We start from the raw sequence: 21,972 nt of genomic DNA, 5'->3' as shown, positions 1-21,972 counted from the left end.
AACTGAGGATTAAAGGCCGCTTTAAACGCTGCGGCATTGCTAGCCGATGCTAGCAATGTCGAGCGTGATAGCACCCGCCCCCGTCGTACAGCCGATATGTGGTGATCGCTGCCGTAGCGAACATTATCGCTACGGCAGCGTCACACGCACATACCTACTCTGCGACGTCGCTGTGACCGGCGAACCGCCTCCTTTATAAGGGGGCGGTTCGTTCAGCGTCACAGCGACGTCACTAAGCGGCCGCCCAATCAAAGCGGAGGGGCGGAGATGAGCGGGACAAACATCCCGCCCACCTCCCTCCTTCCTCATTGCTGGTGGGACGCAGGTAAGGTGAGGTTCCTTGTTCCTGCGGTGTCACACGTAGCGATGTGTGCTGCCCAAGGAACGAGGAACAACATCATTACTGCAGCAACAACGATATTTGGGAAGAGGGGGGCATGTCACCGATTAGCGATTTTGCACGTTTTTGCAACGATTCAAAATCGCTAATAGGTGTCACACACAACGACATCGCTAAAGGGGCCAGATGTGCGTCACAAATTCTTTGACCCCAACGAGATCGCTTTAGCGATGTCGTAGCGTGTAAAGCGGCCTTTAAGGCCTCTTAATGACGACTATAAAAGACATAGCAGTCATTAAGGAGCTGACTTTCATTAGAATATAAAAAAAATTAAATATATTAATATAAATATGTTAAGCCCAATATTTACATAATACAAACAGTGATAACCGTGGTGTTCTAGTGGAGCCTTATGTTACCATTTTACTACAGTAAATTTGTAATGACTTATTATTGGACATTTATGAGTATGCATCTGCATATTACACCTTTACTAACAGATGTGCTGCTCTTGTTTTTGCTTTAGTTCCTTGTAGTCAGTACATTTGGCAATGTACCTACACAGTGCAGTGTGCCTACGCTATGTTTTTATTCTAGGATGCATTAATGAAGGGGTCAAAGTAAGGAAAAATAGTGAGAAGTTTGGCTTAATTATGCAACAGGCCTGTGCAATAATTTCAGTCCTCATTAAAAACTGGGCTAAGGCTCCTGAGGCTGTAAAGTAACAAAGTAAGCACTGACCGCTGCAGCCAATCATTGGACTCAGCCTCCTTATGCCTTCTATCACAGTCTCATTGCCAGCCCAGTGATTGGCTGAAGTGGAGAGTTGTGCATGGAGTGGCAGAGCCTTTAACAGGCAAGTACTGCCTAATTTACTATTTTACAGCAAAAGGACCTTGCCCCAATAATTAATAACACTGAACCAAACCGTAAAGTTGGATAGTCAGCCTTACATTAAAAAATATTTCAACTTGAGTAGTGATCTATATTCAGATAATGAAACTGGTTCTTCAACTGTGAGTGCGTCCTTTCATGGCTCAGCATAATTCCTTTCCGTGCAAACCTTTTCCCACAAACTGAACAAGAGTATGGCTTCTCTCCTGTGTGAATTCTTCGATGTAAGAGAAGACAAGACTTTTGTGAAAACCTCTTTCCACATTCAGCACATGAATAAGGCTTTTCATCAGTGTGAGTTTTTTGATGTGCAATGAGATAGGATTTTTGAGAAAACCTTTTTCCACACTCAGTACATGAAAATGGCTTCTCTCCCGTGTGAATTCTCTGATGTAAAAGAAGGTTTGCGTTTCGGGTGAAATATTTGCCACATTCACAGCAGAGAAAAGGTTTCTCGCCGCTATGGCTCTTCTGATGTCTAAAAAGAGTTGATTTACGAGCAAAACATTTGCCACACTCAGGACATGGATATGGTTTTTCCCCTGTGTGGATTCGTTGATGTCTTATGAGTTCAGCGTTCCAGTTAAAACATTTACCACATTCAGAGCAAGGAAATATCTTATAGCGTCTAAATGGCCCATGGTGAGGAATCAAATCGGAGATATTAGAAAAGTGGACAAGTTGCTCAGAAGGATTTGTTAAAATTTCTGGATTATGAAATATGGGAAATATGTCTGGAGTAATGGGAATTTCATCTTCAAGGTCTTGTTTGATGTTGATGACATTTAAGTCACAATTAGGAGATAATGCCGGATGGTCCTCTGACATATTCTTGGTGCTATTTTCCTCTGTTGGAAGAAAAAAAAACATATGAGAAATACATTTTTTTTATTACTGTTGTGGTTGGCTACCTCCCCATGTCCCACAGACAATGAACAGAGTGGTGGCCCATGTGTGCATCCACAGTTCCATTCCAACAGGGAATGTTTTCAGAACCAGTAGAAGGATCGGCGGTGTGACCAGGTTCGGATTGACCCATAGAGTAAAAGGAGAATCCCTCGGTGGCTGCACCCTCCAACATGGGCAGTATGTGGAACATTACACTAGATTCATTATGCAAAGACAATGGTAGCATCTCACCATTCATTAGCCAAAATACCCATTTAATTATTATATAGAAGCAGAGGTAAATTTGAGGAATGTAATACTTGCATGTAGCTGAATGGGGGACTCTAAAGTCATGCTACTGGAGAGCCCTTGCAATCCCAGTCCAACACTGGGTGGGTCACCCAGTGATAAGCTAGCCATCACCTATGCTGGGAATAGGTGATAACGTCTTCAGATGGAAATAACCCATTAGCTTCTATCCTGACTGTATAAATACAACATATATGCTGTGAACTATTCCTCATGGTGGTTGGAGGCAGATAAAGTTCTAATCTATGACCGTATAAAGAAAAGCAAGGTAAAACAAATTCAAAATCTGTAACTTGGACCGCTGTTCAAGCTTAGTACACCAGTCTGTCACCCCCAAACTCAGTTTAAACTAATCAGATGGTCATATAGGGAAGTTGGCAAACATAAAAAAACACTCAGCAGGTACTCACCCTCCTTGGGTCTAAGATCAGCAGGTACTCACCCTCCCTGGGTCAAGAAACAGTAGGTACTCTCCCTCTGTGAGTCGAGAACCAGGAGGTACTCACCCTCCCAGAGTCGAGGACCAGCAGGTGCTCACCCTGCCTGAGTTGAGGACCAGCAGGTACTTACCCTCGATGGGTTTAGAATCAGCAGGTACTCACCCTACCTGGGTCTAAGACCAGCAGGTACTAATCCTCCCCGGGTCTAGGATCAGCAGGTACTCACCCTCCTTGGGTCTAGGACCAGCAGGTACTCAGCCTCCGTGGGTCTAGGACTAGCAGGTACTGAGCCTCCCTGGATCTAGGACCAGCAGGTACTGAACCTCCCTGGCTTGAAGACCAGCAGGTACTCCCCCTCCCTGGGTTGAGGACCAGCATGTACTCATCCTACCTGGGTCAAGGACCAGCAGGTTCTCACCCTCCCTGGGTGCTGGTGTCAACCCAGGCACAGCCACTGAGCTCAGTGACTATCTAGAGCGGTGACACCTACTGTTAATATGGGGTCATCATTGCAGCTGAAACACCAAGTACGGAACAGCGGCAGTAAACAGGCGTTGGACTGAGGGAGGGAGAGTATCTGCTGAGTTTATTTTAGGTATTTTATACAGTTTGGAGTCCAATTTTTATGAAAGTGGGCAGTCCTTTTACCCCCTTCCCAACTGGGCGATTTTCCATTTTTGAGCAGTTTTTTCCTCCCTCTTTTCAAGAGCCATAACTTTTTTATTGTTCTGTCCACATAGCAGTGTGAAAGCTTAATTTTAGCAGGATGACACACCATCAATTTTATTATATTATGTTCTGGAAAACGGAAAAAAACTTCAAAATGGTTAAAAAAAAGCACAAAACCGTAATTGTTATTATTTTTCTAATTTGCATCATTCATTTTGTGGTAAAATTCACCTGAAAATATGATTTTCCAAGTCAGTATGATTATGGCAATGCCAAACATACAAGTTTTTTTTTGATTAGTTGGTAAAAAAAAATCATACATTTTTACAAAATTTTTTTTTTGCTTTTGTCGCCATTTTCTGACAGTCGTAATGTTTAAAATGTTCGGGTTGTAGTCCTGTGAGAGGGCTTAATTTTTCGTACCTTGAGCTATTCTTTTTATTGATACCTTTTTGGGGTAGATACAATATTTTCATCACCTGTTATTAACATGTTTTTGCGCTGTTGCTGTGGTTGAAAAACCACAATTCTGCTTAATTTTTTATTGTTACTCCAGTTACCGATAGGATTAATTTATTTTATATGCTGATAGACCTTACTTTTACAAACATAGCGATACCAAATATTTAATCTTTTTCCACTTTTACATTTTTAATGGGTGAAAAGGGGGGTGACTTGAAGTTTTATAATTTTTTAAAACTTTTCATTTTTTTATTGTAGTTAAGTCCCCTTAGGACTCCAAGAACGGCTGTTAGAGGCATATGATGGCTAAATATCACACTACTGCCGAGAAAGATGCGGGTTCGGCTTCGGGTATGTTTTTTTTTTTTTTTTTCAAAAAACAAATACTGAGATTAAAAATAAATACATATATATATATATATATATATATATATATATATATATATGTGTGTATACACACACACACACACACACACACACACACGTGGTCAAAATTGTTGGCACCCCTCGTTTAATGAAAAAAAAGCCACAATGGTCACAGAAATAACTTGAATCTGACAAAAGTAATAATAAATAAAAAATCTTTGAAAATGAACAAATGGGAGTCAGACATTGCTGCTTTTCTGCTTACACAGAATTTAAATAAAAATAAAACTCATGAAATAGGCCTGAACAGAAATGATGGTATTCTCCTTTACGTAATATTTTGCTGCACAACAGGTATTTTGGCCCAGTCTTCAAAAGCAAACTGCTCCAGTTGTCTGGTGTTTGCAGGTTGCCTTTTTCAGATGGCATGTTTCAGCTGTTTCCATAAATGCTCAATAGGATTTAGGTCAGGGCTCATAGAAGGCCACTTCAGAATAGTCCAATATTTTCCTATTAGCCATTCTTGGGTGTTTTTAGCTATGTGTTTTGGGTCATTATCCTTTTGCAAGACCCATGACCTGTGACTGAGACCAAGCTTTCTGACACTGGGCAGCTCATTTCTCTCTAGAATCCCTTGATAAGCTTGAGATTTCATTGTGCCCTGCACAGATTTAAGACACCCTGTGGCAGATTTAAATTAGAAAAACTCCATGATACCATACTGGTCATAACTGCGGTCAAAGTGCCACCCGTGGGTCACATGCCGCAAGCACGAATTCCATACAAACATATAATAAACAGGAGAAGAGAGGAATAAATAGTGCAAATATTTTATTGTCAAAAAAAGGGGAACAAAAGGGGTTCAAGTGGATATGCATAAAACGTTGAGTGATTAAAAACACACAAACATGGGAGCTGGGTGCAGGCACATGTAATGCATTAATCTGATGGAAAAGGATAAGTACATAAAGATGATAAATACCAGTGGGGTAAAGAATGTAAACACTACAGGCAAAAAATGCTATATTAAAGTGTCAGTGCATATATTTCCATAGCAGGATGCCTGCATGCCCCCCTGGGTTAGGGGGAACTCCTCTTCCTGGGATCTGGCTGTCTGGGCTCCTGCTACTGACATCTGCACGATTGCACTTTACTGGTGGGTACTTATATCTAATGGTGGCTATCATGCCCTGTGAGTTAGGCTATTTATGCATATGACACTTTAAGAACATTTGGCATGCAGGCATCCTGCTATGGAAATATATGCACTGACACTTTAATATAGCATTTTTTGCCTGTAGCCTTTACATTCTTTACCCCACTGGTATTTATCATCTTTATGTACCTATCCTTTTCCATCAGATTAATGCATTACATGTGCCTGCACCCAGCTCCCATGTTTGTATGTTTTTAATCACTCAACGTTTTATGTATATCCACTTGAACCCCTTTTGTTTCCCTTTTTTTGACAATAAAATATTTGCACTATTTATTCCTCTCTTCTCCTGTTTATTACCCTGTGGCAGATGCAGCAAAGCAGCCCCTGAACATGACAGAGCCTCCTCCATGTTTCACAGTAGGGACAGTGTTCTTTTCTTCATATGCTTCAATTTTCCATCTGTGAACATAGAGCTGATGTGCCTTGCCAGAAAGTTCCATTTTTGTCTCATCTGTCCAAAGGACATTCTCCCAGAAGCTTTATGGCTTGTCAACATGTAGTTTGGCAAATTCCAGTCTGGCTTTTTTATGATTTTTTTTCAACAATGTTGTATTCCTTGTTCGTCTCCCATGAAGTCCACTTTGGCTCAAACAACGACAGATGGTGCGATCTGACACTGATGTTCCTTGAATTCGAAGTTCATCTTTAATCTCTTTAGAAGTTTTTCTGGGCTCTTTTGTTACCATTCGTGTTACCCGTCTCTTTGATTTGTCATCAATTTTCCTCCTGTGGTCACGTACAGGAAGGTTGGCTACAGTCCCATGGATCTTAAATTTCTGAATATAATGTGCTACTCTAGTCACAGGAACATCAAGCTACATGGAGATGGTCTTATAACCTTTACCTTTAACATGCTTGTCTATCATTTCTTTTTAATCTCCTGAGACAACTCTTTCCTTCGCTTCCTCTGATCCATGTTCAGTGTGGTACACACTATGTCATCAAACAGCATAGTGAGTATCTGTAGCCCTATATAAAGGCCCATTGACTGATTACAAGATTGTGGACACCTGTGATACTAATTAGTACATATACCTTGATTTCACATGTCCCTTTTGTCACATTATTTTCAGGGGTACTATCAATTTTGTCCAGGCCTGTTTCATGAGTTTTATTTTTTTAAAAATTCTGTGGAAGCATGGTGGAAAAGCAATGTCTGACTTTCATTTGTTCATTTTCATAGATCTTTCATTTATTACTACTTTTGTCAGATTCAAGTTATTTCTGTGACCATTGTGGGTTTTTCTTTCATTAAAGGAGAGGTAACAACAATTTTGACTACGTGCATGTGTGTATGTATACATGTGTAGGTATATATATATATATATATATATATATATATATATATATATACAGAGAGAGAGAGAGAGAGACAGAGAGATTTTTTTTGTGCCACCATATTTTGAGAATCATAAGTTTTAAGTTACCAAAATTACCATTTTTTTAAACATTTGACTTTTTATCACTTTCCATTTTCTTTGCATGAATGAAAAAATGCAATTCCACATTGTTTTTTGTATTTTTTTTCTGTAAGGGATTAATATAGAGTATTATAGGACAGGTTGATGCAAATACAGTGATGCCTAGTTTAAATCTTTTATTTATGTGTTACTACATTTGCACAAAAAAAAACAACGTACACCACTCTATGAGGGATTGTTTTTTCGCTTAATGAGCTGTAGTTTTTAATGAGCGCTTTTTTTTTTGCAGCGCATATTGGGCAGAAAAAATAATTATACATTTTTATTCTACTGGCCGTTGCGGACGTGGTGATGCCAGATGTGTGTCCTTTTTAGAATGTTTTATCTTTATTAAATTAAAGTGAATCTATCAGCAGGTTTTTGCCACCTTATCTGAGAGCAGCATGATGTAGGAAAAGAGACCCTGAATCCAACGATGTATCACTTAGATTACTGGCTACAGCCATTCTAACACAATCAGAGTTCTTAGTTCTAGGATGAAGCAGACTGAGAAAGCGATCCCCACCCAGACCACAGCTCTCTATGTACAAAGTCTATAGACCGTGAGCTGCTTACCACAGGAGAGGGCTGATCAGACTAGGTCTCAGGACTGGTCTAACTAATGTAGTCCGAGCAATGATAATCTCCTAGTGTTAAGCCAATCATTGCAAGTAAACAGTACACAGCTTGATAAGTGACACATCGCTGAAATCTGTGTTTGAACCCCTACAGCATGCTGTCCCCAGATTAAATAGCAAAAACCTACTGACAGATTCCCTTTAAATTACTTTTTATTCTGAAAAATTAAAATGGTATTCATGTTATTAATTTTTCCTGAAATATTTATTAGTTCCACAAAAGGACTTGAATGTGTGATCCTTTCATTGCATTGAGAATATACCTATTTCCTTCAAATGAAGGGAATTTTGTTTACTTACCGTAAATTCCTTTTCTTCTAGCTCCAATTGGGAGACCCAGACAATTGGGTGTATAGCTACTGCCTCCGGAGGCCACACAAAGTATTACACTTAAAAGTGTAAGGCCCCTCCCCTTCTGGCTATACACCCTCCCGTGGGATCACGGGCTCCTCAGTTTTAGTGCAAAAGCAAGAAGGAGGAAAGCCAATAACAGTTTTAAAGACAAATTAAATCCGAAGAACATCGGAGAACTGAAACCGTTCAACATGAACAACATGTGTACCCGAAAAAACCAAAAATCCCTAAGAAAACAGGGCGGGTGCTGGGTCTCCCAATTGGAGCTAGAAGAAAAGGAATTTACGGTAAGTAAACAAAATTCCCTTCTTCTTTGTCGCTCCATTGGGAGACCCAGACAATTGGGACGTCCAAAAGCAGTCCCTGGGTGGGTAAAAGAATACCTCGTGATAGGGCCGTCAAACAGCCCTGTCCTACAGGTGGGCAACCGCCGCCTGAAGGACTTGTCTACCTAGGCTGGCGTCCGCCGAAGCGTAGGTATGCACCTGATAATGCTTGGTAAAGGTGTGCAGACTCGACCAGGTAGCCGCCTGGCACACCTGCTGAGCCGTAGCCTGGTGCCGTAATGCCCAGGACGCACCCACGGCTCTGGTAGAATGGGCCTTCAGCCCTGAAGGAACCGGAAGCCCCGCAGAACGGTAGGTTTCAAGAATTGGTTCCTTGATCCACCGAGCCAGAGTGGATTTGGAAGCTTGCGACCCTTTACGCTGACCAGCGACAAGGACAAAGAGTGCATCCGAGCGGCGAAAGGGCGCCGTGCGGGAAATGTAGATCCTGAGTGCTCTGACCAGATCCAACAAATGCAAACCTTTCTCAAATTGATGAACTGGATGAGGACACAAGGAAGGTAATGTGACATCCTGATTGAGATGAAAGGGGGATACCACCTTAGGGAGAAACTCAGGAATCGGACGTAGAACCACCTTGTCCTGGTGAAACACCAGGAAGGGAGATTTACATGAGAGCGCAGCTAGCTCGGACACTCTCCGAAGAGACGTGACCGCTACTAGAAAGGCCACTTTCTGTGAAAGACGGGAAAGTGAAACATCCTTCATAGGCTCGAAAGGCGGCTTCTGGAGAGCAATTAGAACCTTGTTCAGATCCCAGGGCTCTAACGGCCGCTTGTAAGGAGGGACGATATGACAAACTCCTTGCAGGAACGTGCGTACCTGAGCAAGTCGTGCTAGGCGTTTCTGAAAAAATACAGATAGCGCTGAGACTTGTCCTTTAAGGGAGCTGAGCGACAAACCTTTTTCCAATCCGGATTGCAGAAAGGAAAGAAAAGTAGGCAATGCAAAAGGCCAGGGAGAAACTCCCTGAGCAGCGCACCAAGATAAGAATATCTTCCACGTCCTGTGGTAGATCTTGGCGGAGGATGGTTTTCTAGCCTGTCTCATGGTGGTAATAACCCCTCGAGATTATCCTGAAGATGCTAGGATCCAGGACTCAATGGCCACACAGTCAGGTTCAGGGCCGCAGAATTCAGGTGGAAAAACGGCCCTTGAGATAGCAAGTCTGGTCGTTCTGGTAGTGCCCATGGTTGGCCTACCGTGAGGTGCCACAGATCTGGGTACCACGATGTCCTCGGCCAGTCTGGAGCGACGAGGATGGCGCGACGGCAGTCGGCCCTGATCTTGCGCAGCACTCTGGGCAACAATGCCAGAGGCGGGAACACGTAAGGTAGCCGGAATTGCGACCAATCTTGAACTAAGGCGTCTGCCGCCAAAGCTCGGTGATCGTGAGACCGTGCCATGAAAGCCGGGACCTTGTTGTTGTGCCGTGACGCCATCAGGTCGACGTCCGGCATCCCCCAGCGGCGACAGATCTCCTGAAACACGTCCGGTTGAAGGGACCATTCCCCTGCGTCCATACCCTGGCGACTGAGGAAGTCTGCTTCCCAGTTTTCCACGCCTGGGATGTGAACTGCGGATATGGTGGAAGCCGTGTCTTCCACCCACGTCAGAATCCGTCGGACTTCCTGGAAGGCTTGCCGACTGCGTGTTCCACCTTGGTGGTTGATGTACGCTACCGCTGTGGAGTTGTCCGACTGAATTCGGATCTGCTTGCCTTCCAGCCACTGCTGGAAGGCTTGTAGGGCAAGATACACTGCTCTGATTTCTAGAACATTGATCTGAAGGGTGGACTCTTCCTGAGTCCACGTCCCTTGAGCCCTGTGGTGGCGAAACACTGCTCCCCACCCTGAGAGACTCGCGTCTGTCGTGACTACCTCCCAGGATGGGGGTAGAAAGGATTTTCCTTTCGACAAAGCGGTGGGAAGAAGCCACCACCGAAGAGATTCCTTGGCCGCCTGAGAAAGGGAGACGTCTCTGTCGAGGGACGTCGACTTCCCGTCCCATTGGCGGAGAATGTCCCATTGTAGTGGACGGAGATGAAACTGCGCGAAAGGGACTGCCTCCATTGCAGCTACCATCTTCCCCAAGAAGTGCATGAGGCGTCTCAAGGGGTGCGACTGGCCCTGAAGGAGAGATTGCACCCCTGTCTGTAGTGAACGCTGCTTGTCCAGCGGAAGCTTCACTATCGCTGAGAGAGTATGAAACTCCATGCCAAGATATGTTAGCGATTGGGTCGGAGTTAGATTTGACTTTGAAAAGTTGATGATCCACCCGAAACTCTGGAGAGTCTCCAGCGCAACATTCAGGCTGTGTTGGCATGCCTCTTGAGAGGGTGCCTTGACCAGTAGATCGTCCAAATACGGGATCACAGAGTGACCTTGAGAGTGCAGGACTGCTACTACTGCTGCCATGACCTTGGTGAAGACACGTGGGGCTGTCGCCAGCCCGAAAGGCAGAGCTACGAACTGAAGGTGTTCGTCTCCTATAACAAAGCGTAGGAAACGCTGGTGTTCTGGAGCAATCGGCACGTGGAGATAAGCATCCTTGATGTCTATTGATGCTAGAAAATCTCCTTGAGACATTGAGGCGATGACGGAGCGAAGGGATTCCATTCGGAACCGCCTGGTTTTTACGTGCTTGTTGAGCAGTTTTAGATCCAGAACGGGACGGAATGACCCGTCCTTTTTTGGCACCACAAACAAGTTGGAGTAAAAACCGTGACCTTGTTCCTGAAGAGGAACGGGGGTCACCACTCCTTCCGCTTTTAGAGTGGACACCGCTAGCCGCAGAGCATCGGCTCGGTCGGGAGGTGGAGAAGTTCTGAAGAAGCGAGTTGGAGGACGAGAGCTGAACTCTATCCTGTACCCGTGAGACAGAATGTCTCTCACCCAACGGTCTGTGACCTGTGGCAGCCAAATGTCGCCAAAGCGGGAGAGCCTGCCACCGACCGAGGATGCGGAGAGAGGAGGCCGAAAGTCATGAGGAAGCCGCCTTGGTAGCGGGTCTTCCGGCTGTCTTTTTTGGGCGTGACTGAGTCCGCCAAGAATCTGCGCTCCTCTGATCCTTTTGAGTCCTTTTGGACGAGGAGAATTGGGACCTGCCTGAGCCTCGAAAGGACCGAAACCCCGACTGTCCTCTCCTCTGTTGGGGTTTGTTTTGTCTGGGCTGAGGTAAGGAAGAATCTTTACCCTTGGAGTGCTTAATGATTTCATCTAAGCGCTCTCCAAACAGTCGGTCACGAGAAAATGGCAAACTGGTTAAACAGTTCTTGGAAGCAGAATCTGCCTTCCATTCTCTTAACCACAAGGCTCTGCGTAAAACTACGGAGTTGGCGGACGCCACTGCCGTACGGCTCGTAGAGTCTAGGACAGCATTAATCGCGTAAGACGCAAATGCAGACATTTGAGATGTCACAGGTGCCACCTGCGGAGCAGATGTACGTGTGACCGTGTCAATCTGTGCAAGACCAGCTGAAATAGCTTGGAGTGCCCATACGGCTGCGAATGCTGGAGCAAACGACGCGCCAATAGCCTCATAGATGGATTTCAACCAGAGCTCCATCTGCCTGTCAGTGGCATCTTTAAGTGCCGCCCCATCTTCCACTGCAACTAAGGATCTAGCTGCAAGCCTGGAGATTGGAGGATCCACCTTGGGACACTGGGTCCAGCCCTTGACCACGTCCGGGGGAAAAGGATAACGTGTATCCTTAAGCCGTTTGGAAAAACGCTTATCCGGATAAGCGTGGTGTTTCTGGATTGCCTCTCTAAAGTCAGAGTGGTCCAGAAAAACACTTAATTTACGCTTGGGATACCTGAAAGGAATTTCTCCTGCTGTGAAGCTGTCTCCTCCACAGGAAGAGCAGGTGGAGAAATGTCCAGCATTTTATTGATGGACGCTATAAGATCATTCACTATGGCGTCACCATCAGGAGTATCTAAATTGAGAGCGGTCTCAGGATCAGAATCCTGATCAGCTACCTCCGCCTCATCATACAGAGAGTCGTCCTGCTGGGACCCTGACCAGTGTGATGAAGTCGAGGGCCGCTCATAGCGAGCTCGCTTAGGCTGTCTGGGACTGTCGTCCGTGTCAGAGCCATCACCCTGGGATGCAAGAGACGCCCCCGGATCCCGGAGCTGTTCCAACTGAGGGGGACCAGGGAGCAATGAGTTAACAGTGTCCATGGTCTGAGTTACTGGTCTAGACTGCAATGTTTCAAGAATTTTAGTCATAGTCACAGACAATCTGTCGGCAAAGACTGCAAACTCCGTCCCTGTCACCTGGACAGTATTCACAGGAGGTTCTGCCTGGGTCACCTCCAGCAGAGGCCCCGGCCGAGCAAGTGCCACAGGGGCCGAGCACTGCACACAGTGGGGGTCAGTGGAACCTGCCGGTAGAACAGCCCCACATGCGGTACAAGCAGCATAAAAAGCCTGTGCCTTGGCACCTTTGCTTTTTGCGGTCGACATGCTGTTGAGGGTATATAGCAGAGAATCACTAGTGATCGTACAGTGCAATGTATAGCTGCAAGCACAAAATACAAATATACACTTCGGCACCAGTGGGGGTCAGCCCTTGAGGGCAGCTTACCGCCCGCTGAAAGCGGGTGTGTGGGCACCAGAATCCCGTGTCTGGGTCTCCCAGTCTCCTCTCTCCAGCTCGGACTGCACACAGAAATGGCCTGTCCCTGACGATACTCAGCTCCATTCCAGCAGATTCTCCAGGGGTTGTGGATGGAGCACGGTCTCAGTGCCTGGAGACCGGTAAAATCCCACTTCACCCACAGCCCGCAGGGGGATGGGGAAGGATGCAGCATGTGGGCTCCAGCCTCTGTACCCGCAATGGGTACCTCAACCTTAACAAACACCGCCGACAAATAGTGGGGTGAGAAGGGAGCATGCTGGGGGCCCTAGTATGGGCCCTCTTTTCTTCCATCCGACATAGTCAGCAGCTGCTGCTGACTAAACAGTGGAGCTATGCATGTATGTGTGCCTCCTTCGCACAAAGCATGAAAACTGAGGAGCCCGTGATCCCACGGGAGGGTGTATAGCCAGAAGGGGAGGGGCCTTACACTTTTAAGTGTAATACTTTGTGTGGCCTCCGGAGGCAGTAGCTATACACCCAATTGTCTGGGTCTCCCAATGGAGCGACAAAGAAAAATAGTTTATTTGAAGGAAATAGGTATTTTATCTGACACAACGCCAGTATAGGATACCAGTCAAAAATTAATTTTCTGAGTTTTTTATTGAATTGATAATACCCTGCAATACTCATGAAGTGAAGAGCATTATCAAGCCTGGATGCTATGATTTTTCATCCATATTGTTATCAGTATGCAATCTGTAGTGTATCTGTTATTAAACATCAGCAATGTATGAAATGTACAAAAGCAGTTTCCTATGTTAAGATTTGCAATGTTTTTTTACATGGACATAAGTAGCCGATTCTCCTCCAAGATATGGAACAAGCTGTATGCTGAAATATTTTTGTTTTTTAACTCCTCGCCATTTTGCTAAAAACGTCTGTAAGGTCGTGTTCACACATAATAAATACTGCATTTTTTCCTGTTGGATATTATCAGCCTTTTTTTTATTTTACAGTTGCCACACCAAACTATGCAATATCAATCTGTTTATTGCTGTTTTGCTGTATTTTGTATGCAGTTTCTTATTTATTTGATGCGTATTTGCAGATATGAATCAGCGTTTATAATAAAGAGAATTTTGTTTACTTACCGTAAATTCTTTTTCTTATAGTTCCAGACCATGGGTGTATAGCTTCTGCCTCCGGAGGACACACAAAGTACTACACTAAAAAGTGTAGCTCCTCCCTCCGAGCATATACACCCCCTGGATAACCAAATCTAGCCAGTTTAGTGCAAAAGCTGAAGGAGGATATCCACCCACAAGTAGAGATAGAGCAAAACCCGGAACAACCGGAACCTCTGTCTACAACAACAGCCGGTGAAAACACACGGAACAAGAAAACTGCCAACAGGCAACAGGGAGGGTGCTGGGTCTCCCATGTCGGAACTATAAGAAAAAGAATTTACGGTAAGTAAACAAAATTCTCTTTTTCTTCATCGTTCCTTATGGGAGACCCAGACCATGGGACGTCTCAAAGCAGTCCATGGGTGGGAAATAAACAGAAAACTGAGAAGTAGGCAAAACCTAACTTCACAAATGGGCGACAGCCGCCTGAAGGATGCGTCTGCCCAAGCTCGCATCTGCCGAAGCATGAGCATGCACTTGGTAGTGCTTCGAAAAGGTGTGCAGACTAGACCAAGTGGCAGCCTGACAGACCTGCTGAGCCGTAGCCTGGTGCCTGAAAGCCCAAGAGGCACCGACAGCTCTGGTCGAGTGCGCCTTGATCCCCGGCGGGGGAGGCACCTGAGTACACTGGTAGGCATCGGATATGGCCGACCTAATCCAACGAGCTAGGGTCGGTTTAGAAGCCGAGAGACCCTTGCGCTGACCTGTGGTCAGCACAAAAAGAGAGGTGCACCGCCTAAGAACAGCGGTGCGTGACACATAGATCCGGAGCGCCCGCACCAGATCTAAAGTATGCAACGCTTTCTCAAAGCGATGCACAGGAGCCGGACAAAAGGAAGGCAATGAAATGTCCTGGTTAAGGTGGAAAGGAGACACCACCTTAGGGAGAAAGTCCGGAGTCGGACGGAGAACCACCTTGTCTTGATGAAAAACCAAAAAAGGTGACTCCGAAGAGAGCGCAGCCAAATCAGAGACTCTCCTGAGAGAAGTTATGGCCACCAGAAAGACGACTTTCTGTGAAAGTCGAAACAAAGAAACCCCCCTAAGAGGCTCAAAGGGGGGTTTCTGTAAGGCCGTGAGGACCAGATTAAGGTTCCAGGGATCCAAAGGCCGCCGGTAAGGTGGAATGATGTGAGATGCGCCCTGCATGAAGGTGCGCACCTGGGCCAGTCGGGCGATATGCCGCTGGAACAACACTGACAGAGCCGAGACCTGTCCCTTAAGGGAATTGAGGGATAGTCCTAGCTGCAGACCGGACTGTAGAAAGGACAGGATGGTCGGCAAGGAAAAAGGCCAAGGGGCATGCCCGGAAGAACGACACCAGGACAGGAAAATTCTCCAAGTCCTGTGGTAAATCTTGGCAGAGGAAGACTTCCGAGCCTGAGTCATAGTGGAGATGACTTCGGGAGGAATGCCGGAAGCCGTCAGGATCCAGGACTCAAGAGCCACGCCGTCAATCTGAGAGCTGCAGAATTCTGGCGGAAAAACGGACCTTGTGAGAGAAGGTCTGGGCGGTCCGGGAGATGCCACGGCACCTCTACGGACAGACGGAGCAGGTCTGGGTACCAAGCTCGCCTGGGCCAGTCTGGAGCAATGAGTATGACCCGACGGCCCTCCATTCTGATCTTGCGCAGGACTCTGGGCAAGAGACCTAGAGGGGGAAACACGTAAGACAGACGGAACTGGGACCAATCCTGAACCAGCGCGTCCGCTGCAAAGGCCTGAGGATCGTGGGAGCGAGCCACGTAAACCGGGACCTTGTTGTTGTGCCGGGATGCCATTAGATCCACTTCCGGAGTGCCCCACTTGCGACAGATCGACCGGAACACTGCCGGATGCAGAGCCCACTCGCCGCTGTCCACGGTTTGATGGCTGAGATAATCTGCTTCCCAGTTTTCCACGCCTGGGATGTGGACTGCGGATATGGTGGACTTGGAGTCCTCCGTCCACTGAAGGATGCGTTGAACCTCCAACATTGCCAGACGGCTGCGAGTCCCGCCCTGGTGATTGATGTAGGCAACTGCTGTCGCGTTGTCTGACTGGACTCGAATGTGCTTGCCCGCCAACAGGTGGTGAAAGGCTACGAGAGCTAGAAGCACAGCTCTGATTTCCAGCACATTGATTGAGAGGGCTGATTCGGACGGAGTCCAAGTGCCCTGTGCTCGGTGGTGGAGAAATACTGCTCCCCAGCCGGAAAGACTGGCATCCGTGGTGAGAATCACCCAGGACGGGATCAGGAAGGAGCGTCCCTGAGACAGAGAGAGGGGCCGAAGCCACCACTGAAGAGAGCTCCTGGTCTGTGGCGACAGAGCCACTAACCTGTGCAAGGAAGAAGTCCGCTTGTCCCAACAGCGAAGAATGTCCAGCTGCAGAGGACGCAGGTGGAACTGGGCAAAGGGAACCGCTTCCATTGACGCCACCATCTGACCCAGCACCTGCATGAGGTGCCTGATGGAATGACGGCGGGGCCTCAACAGAGAGCGCACCGCCAGATGTAGGGACTGCTGTTTGACTAAGGGCAGCTTCACAAGTGCCGGCAGAGTCACGAATTGCATCCCTAGGTACGTAAGTTTTTGGGTCGGGGTCAGAGTGGACTTGGGCAGATTGACAAGCCACCCGAATTGAACAAGAGTGGCGAGAGTGAGCGAGACACTCCGCTGACAGTCTGCACTGGATGAAGCCTTGACAAGAAGGTCGTCCAGGTAAGAATCACTGCCAACCCCTGGAGGTGCAGAACCGCAACCACTGCTGCCATGACCTTGGTAAATACTCGAGGGGCCGTGGCTAACCCGAAGGGGAGAGCCACGAATTGGAAATGTTCCTCTCCGATTGCAAAACGTAGCCAACGCTGGTGTGAAACTGCAATTGGCACATGCAGATAGGCATCTCTGATGTCGATGGATGCCAGGAAATCTCCTTGGGTCATTGAGGCAATGACTGATCGCAGAGACTCCATGCGAAAATGCCGCACCTGAACATGCTTGTTGAGAAGCTTGAGATCCAGGATGGGCCGGAAGGAACCGTCCTTTTTGGGGACTAGGAAGAGATTTGAGTAAAAACCTCTGAACCGTTCCCTGGCGGGAAACGGTACAATTACTCCGTTGGCTTGTAAGGATGCCACGGCCTGAGAGAAGGCGGCGGCCTTGGAGCAGGGGGGAGTTGACAGAAAAAATCTGTTTGGCGGGCTGGAAGAGAACTCTATCCTGTAGCCGTGGGAGATGATATCCCGCACCCACTGATCGGAGACGTGTTGAAACCACACGTCGCCAAAGTGGGAGAGCCTGCAACCGACCAAGGACGTTGCTGGCTCGGCCAGATAGTCAAGAGGAGGCTGCCTTGGTGGCAGCAGCTCCTGCGGACCTTTGTGGACGCGGCTTCTTGCGCCAGGTGGGCTTCTGGTCCTTGGCTGAGTTAGTGGACGAGGCCGAGGGCTTAGAGGCCGCCCAGTTAGAGGAACGAAAGGAACGAAACCTCGACTGGTTCCTGCCCTGGACAGGTTTCCTGGGTTTAGTCTGTGGCAAGGAAGTACTCTTCCCGCCAGTAGCCTCCTTAATAATTTCATCCAGTTGTTCACCGAACAGCCTGGACGCAGCAAATGGGAGCCCAGCAAGGTACTTCTTTGAAGAAGCATCTGCCTTCCACTCTCGAAGCCACAAAATCCTGCAGATAGCGAGGGAATTAGCGGAGGCCACCGCAGTGCGGTGAGAAGCCTCCAGCATGGCAGACATGGCGTAGGCTGAAAAGGCTGAAGCCTGGGAAGTTAAGGCAACCAATTCAGGCATAGAGTCCCTAGTGAGGGAATGCATCTCCTCTAGGGAAGCAGAGATGGCTTTGAGAGCCCACACTGCTGCAAAGGATGGGGAGAACGAGGCCCCTGCCGCCTCATAGACAGACTTGGCCAGGAGGTCAACCTGGCGGTCAGTGGGATCCTTAAGTGAGGTGCCATCAGCCACAGATACAACTGTCCGGGCTGAGAGTCTAGACACCGGAGGGTCTACCTTTGGTGAGTGAGCCCACTCCTTGACCACCTCTGGTGGAAAAGGAAAACGGTCATCAGAACCACGCTTTGGTAAGTGTTTGTCAGGACAGGCTCTGGGCTTGGACACAGTGGCTTGAAAACTGGAGTGGTTAAAGAACACACTCCTTGTTCTCTTAGGCAAGGTAAACTGGTGCTTTTCTGCCAGAGAGGGTTGCTCCTCTGATACTGGCGGATTGAGGTCCAGTACAGAATTAATGGACGCAATCAAATCACTAACATCCGCATCACCCTCGGTCAGATCAATTGGGCACATGGAGGTAGCGTCCGAGCCCCCAGTAAAGACATCCTCCTCATCCTGCGAGTCGGCTCGTGAATCGGAGCCGCGGGACGAGGAAGGAGAGGGGACCCTGCGTCTCCTTTTAGGAGGACGGGGTCTAGGAGCAGATGAAGAATCCTCTGTGAGCTCTGCAGAGCGAGCCGAAGCAGCAGAGGCGCCCTGAGAAGGGGGCTGATGCATGCTCAGCAGAGTCCGGGACAGCTGTCCCATGGAGTCGGCAAAGAACAGGGAGATAGCCTTAGAAAACGATTCTACCCAAGCCGGGGGTTCAGCCACCGGGGCCGGAGCAGCCGGAGGGACCACTGGGGAGACTCCAGGCTGAGGCACCACCATGTTAGAGCAGGCATCACAATGTGGATATGTGCTCGGTTCAGGCAGTACGAGCTTACATGCAGTGCATATTGAGTACAGCCTTGCAGCCTTGCTCCTATGTGAGACATGCTGCTGAGGTGGGGGCTCTGCAGTAAAGAACACACTCCTTCAGAATGACCCCCAGAGAGTGTATAAGAAAGTCCACAACCAGAGGTTGTGGCTTACCAGAGCGTTTTGTGTGCCCTCCGGATCCCACAGCTCGGACCCCCAGACAGGTTATGCAGAGATGCCGCAGCCAGCGCCGATCAGTGTGAGAACGCTGATAAAATGGCGCCGGAGCGAGGAGGGGGGGCGGGGCCTAGTCCAAGAGCGGGAACCGGAGGGCCAAGGAGATATACAGGGGAGGGAAACATCTCCTCAGCCGCACTGTCCCTCTGCATGACTGACATGCAGGGGCAGTGAAAACGAAAGTAGGCCGCAGCCGAAGCCGGGGCCTAAATTTTTCAATGCGGCCGGCGAGCAGGCACCCTCGGTGCGGTTCTCAGGTGAAAACCAGAGAACCGGCCGGAAATGTCACCAAAGTAACCTGACACACTCTCCCCAACAATAAAGATGCAAAGGACCCCCTGCAATAACGTCTCAAATACTTAGCTTGTGAGACGCAGGGCCAGGTCCCTGAGGGATGAGTGCTCCGTCCGGCAGGGTCCTGAAAGGGCTGCGGATGGAGACCGGTCTCCTGCAAAGCAGTGAGAACCGTGCTGGCTCCCACTTCAAGCCAGAGCCCGAGGGATGGTGAAGGAGCGCGGCATGTAAGGCTCCAGCCTTGAAATCAACCTTAACAACACCGCCGACACAGTGGGGTGAGAAGGGACATGCCGGGAGTCCAGCTTGGACCCGCTTTTCTTCAAACTCTTTAAAATCAAAAATCAGATGAGAATGCATGTGTGGATGTGTGCCTCCTGAACACAAAGCATTGAACTGGCTAGATTTGGTTATCCAGGGGGTGTATATGCTCGGAGGGAGGAGCTACACTTTTTAGTGTAGTACTTTGTGTGTCCTCCGGAGGCAGAAGCTATACACCCATGGTCTGGGTCTCCCATAAGGAACGATGAAGAAATGTCTTTTATGGTCCAGTAAGGTTTTGATTCTGCCATAAAAAGGGAACCTATCACCAGTTTTTTCACTATGAAACCAAAAGAATCCCCTTCTGCAGCTCCTGGGCTGCATTCTATGAAGGTGCACCTTGGCCCTGACTCCCCTTCCAGACCCTGAATATAACTTTATAAAACATGACCGTTAGGTATGCTAATGACCTGTGGGGCTCAGAAGGGCATGCTCATTTTCATCTCCGGTCCCTCCTTGTGGCCTTCTTCGCCATCTGCCTTTCATGATTGACGTGATGACGCCGCCGTCATCACTCACGCTGCTCGGCCAGATCTCGCGTCTGTGCAGTCATTTTCCTGCCTCGCGCGAGCCGGTGCGGTGTTTGTGCATGCGCAAGATTATGGTCGGGTACGAGGATGACGCAGGGGATGTCATGCACATTGTTTCCATAATCTTGCGCATGCGCAAAAAAACACAACTGCATTTTTTCATATATATTTTTTTCAGGCTTCGCATAGAAGTCTGTATTGTAAAACAAAATCACTAGAACCGCACAGTTCAGCAGTGTCTTTAAATGCACAGGACTCAGGAGTTTTCATAAAATCACATCCACTTCGCTTGAACAGTTAAACGCAACAGAAAAAAATGCAGGCTACCTGTCTGAGGAAAGTGGATGTGATTTCACGAAAACACCTGACTGCTGTGCATCTAAAAACGCTGCTGAATTGTGCGGTTTTGGTGCTTTGGCACGGTGGCTCAGTAGTTAGCACTTAAGTCTTGTGGTGGCTCAGTGGTTAGCACTGCAGTCTTGCAGCGCAGGGGTCCTGGGTTCAAATCCCACCAAGATTACTATCTGCAAGGAGTTTGTATGTTCTTCCCGTGTTTGCGTGGCTTTCCTCCGGGTTCTCCGGTTTCCTCCCACACTCCAAAAACATACTCATATGGAATTTAGATTGTGAGCCCCAATGGGGACAGTGTTGCCATTGTATGTAAAGTGCTGTGGAATTAACAGCGCTATATAAATGAATAAATATTAATATTATTATTATAATATTTTTTCCTCTATAGGCTTCTATGAGGAGCCGGAAAAAAAACACATGTGAGAATCTAAGCTTTTTTGTACCAAAAGAAAAAAAAAAAGCATTAAATATGCTGCTTCAAGTCTGCATAAAAAAGGCATCAGCTAAAGGGAAAAGGCATAAAAAAAACCACACCAAAAATGCAAAAAATAGAAGTGCGGACACCTGCAGAAAATGTGCAAGTTGGGGTTTCGATCTCCGGTGAGATCAGACTTTAAAGGGGTTGGCCACTACTGGGAAAACCCCTTCTGATGCCACATGTCCCACCCAGGTAAAATAATAAAGCCTATACTCACTTCTGTGGCCGGCATGGTGCTGGGGCTCAAGGTACGTAACATCACGAGAGCTCCAAGTCCAATCACCGCCGGCTTTTGCTTACCCACCTTTGCACACAGGGGCAGTGAGCAAGGAGTGAGCGGCAGCCGAAGCACTCACTTCCCGTTGATTAACTAGTTTGTCCGAAGGTGGGGAAACAGAATCCAGCACTGACTGGGTACAGGGCTCTCGTGAAGTCACAACGTCACGTGAATCCCGGAACCTGAGCCCAGACACCACTGGAACCACGTCGGCCGCAGAGCTAAGTACAGTGGAACCTTGGATTAAGAGTCATTTGGTTTGAGAGCGTTTTGCAAGACAAGCAAAGCTTTCTAAAAATGTATACCTTGGTTTAAGAGCAATGCTTTGCAATAAGAGCAAATTCTCACTGTGCACACTTCCGGTTCAATCCTTTCACCACGCTCTGACCCACTATGGAGGTAACTTTCTGTACATATTTACTGTATATAATATACCATTGTACATTATATACTATATACCATGTCTATGAATTTGCATTTGTGGATACAGTACTGTACTTTTTTTCTGTTATTGCTTCTACTGTAATTTGCCTGTGCAGTATTCATACCGCACATTTGTCTTAGTTCTGCCCTTATTTTGGGGTGAATACATTAGGGGTGTATTTTTTGTGTACTGCACTAGAATAAAGGTTGTCATATTTTTAT

The 21,972-nt window shown here is 47.4% G+C and overlaps 1 protein-coding gene across 2 annotated transcripts in view; it reads right to left on the bottom strand.

Annotated features, from left to right (window-relative positions):
- The window catches only part of LOC142311150 (uncharacterized), a 40,039-nt gene that overhangs the window by 1,100 nt on the left and 16,967 nt on the right, over positions 1–21,972 (bottom strand). For both annotated transcript variants that reach the window (XM_075349317.1, XM_075349315.1), the window contains one exon: positions 1–2,082. This exon is cut by the window's left edge and continues 1,100 nt beyond it. In XM_075349317.1, coding sequence (XP_075205432.1) covers positions 1,307–2,082 — 776 coding nt within the window. In that variant the 3' untranslated portion in view covers positions 1–1,306. The remainder of the gene's footprint in view (positions 2,083–21,972) is intronic.

Source organism: Anomaloglossus baeobatrachus, chromosome 5, assembly GCF_048569485.1.
Source record: "Anomaloglossus baeobatrachus isolate aAnoBae1 chromosome 5, aAnoBae1.hap1, whole genome shotgun sequence".
Classification (NCBI taxonomy): Eukaryota; Metazoa; Chordata; class Amphibia; order Anura; family Aromobatidae; genus Anomaloglossus; species Anomaloglossus baeobatrachus.
This window is presented reverse-complemented; position numbering and strand designations above follow the sequence as displayed.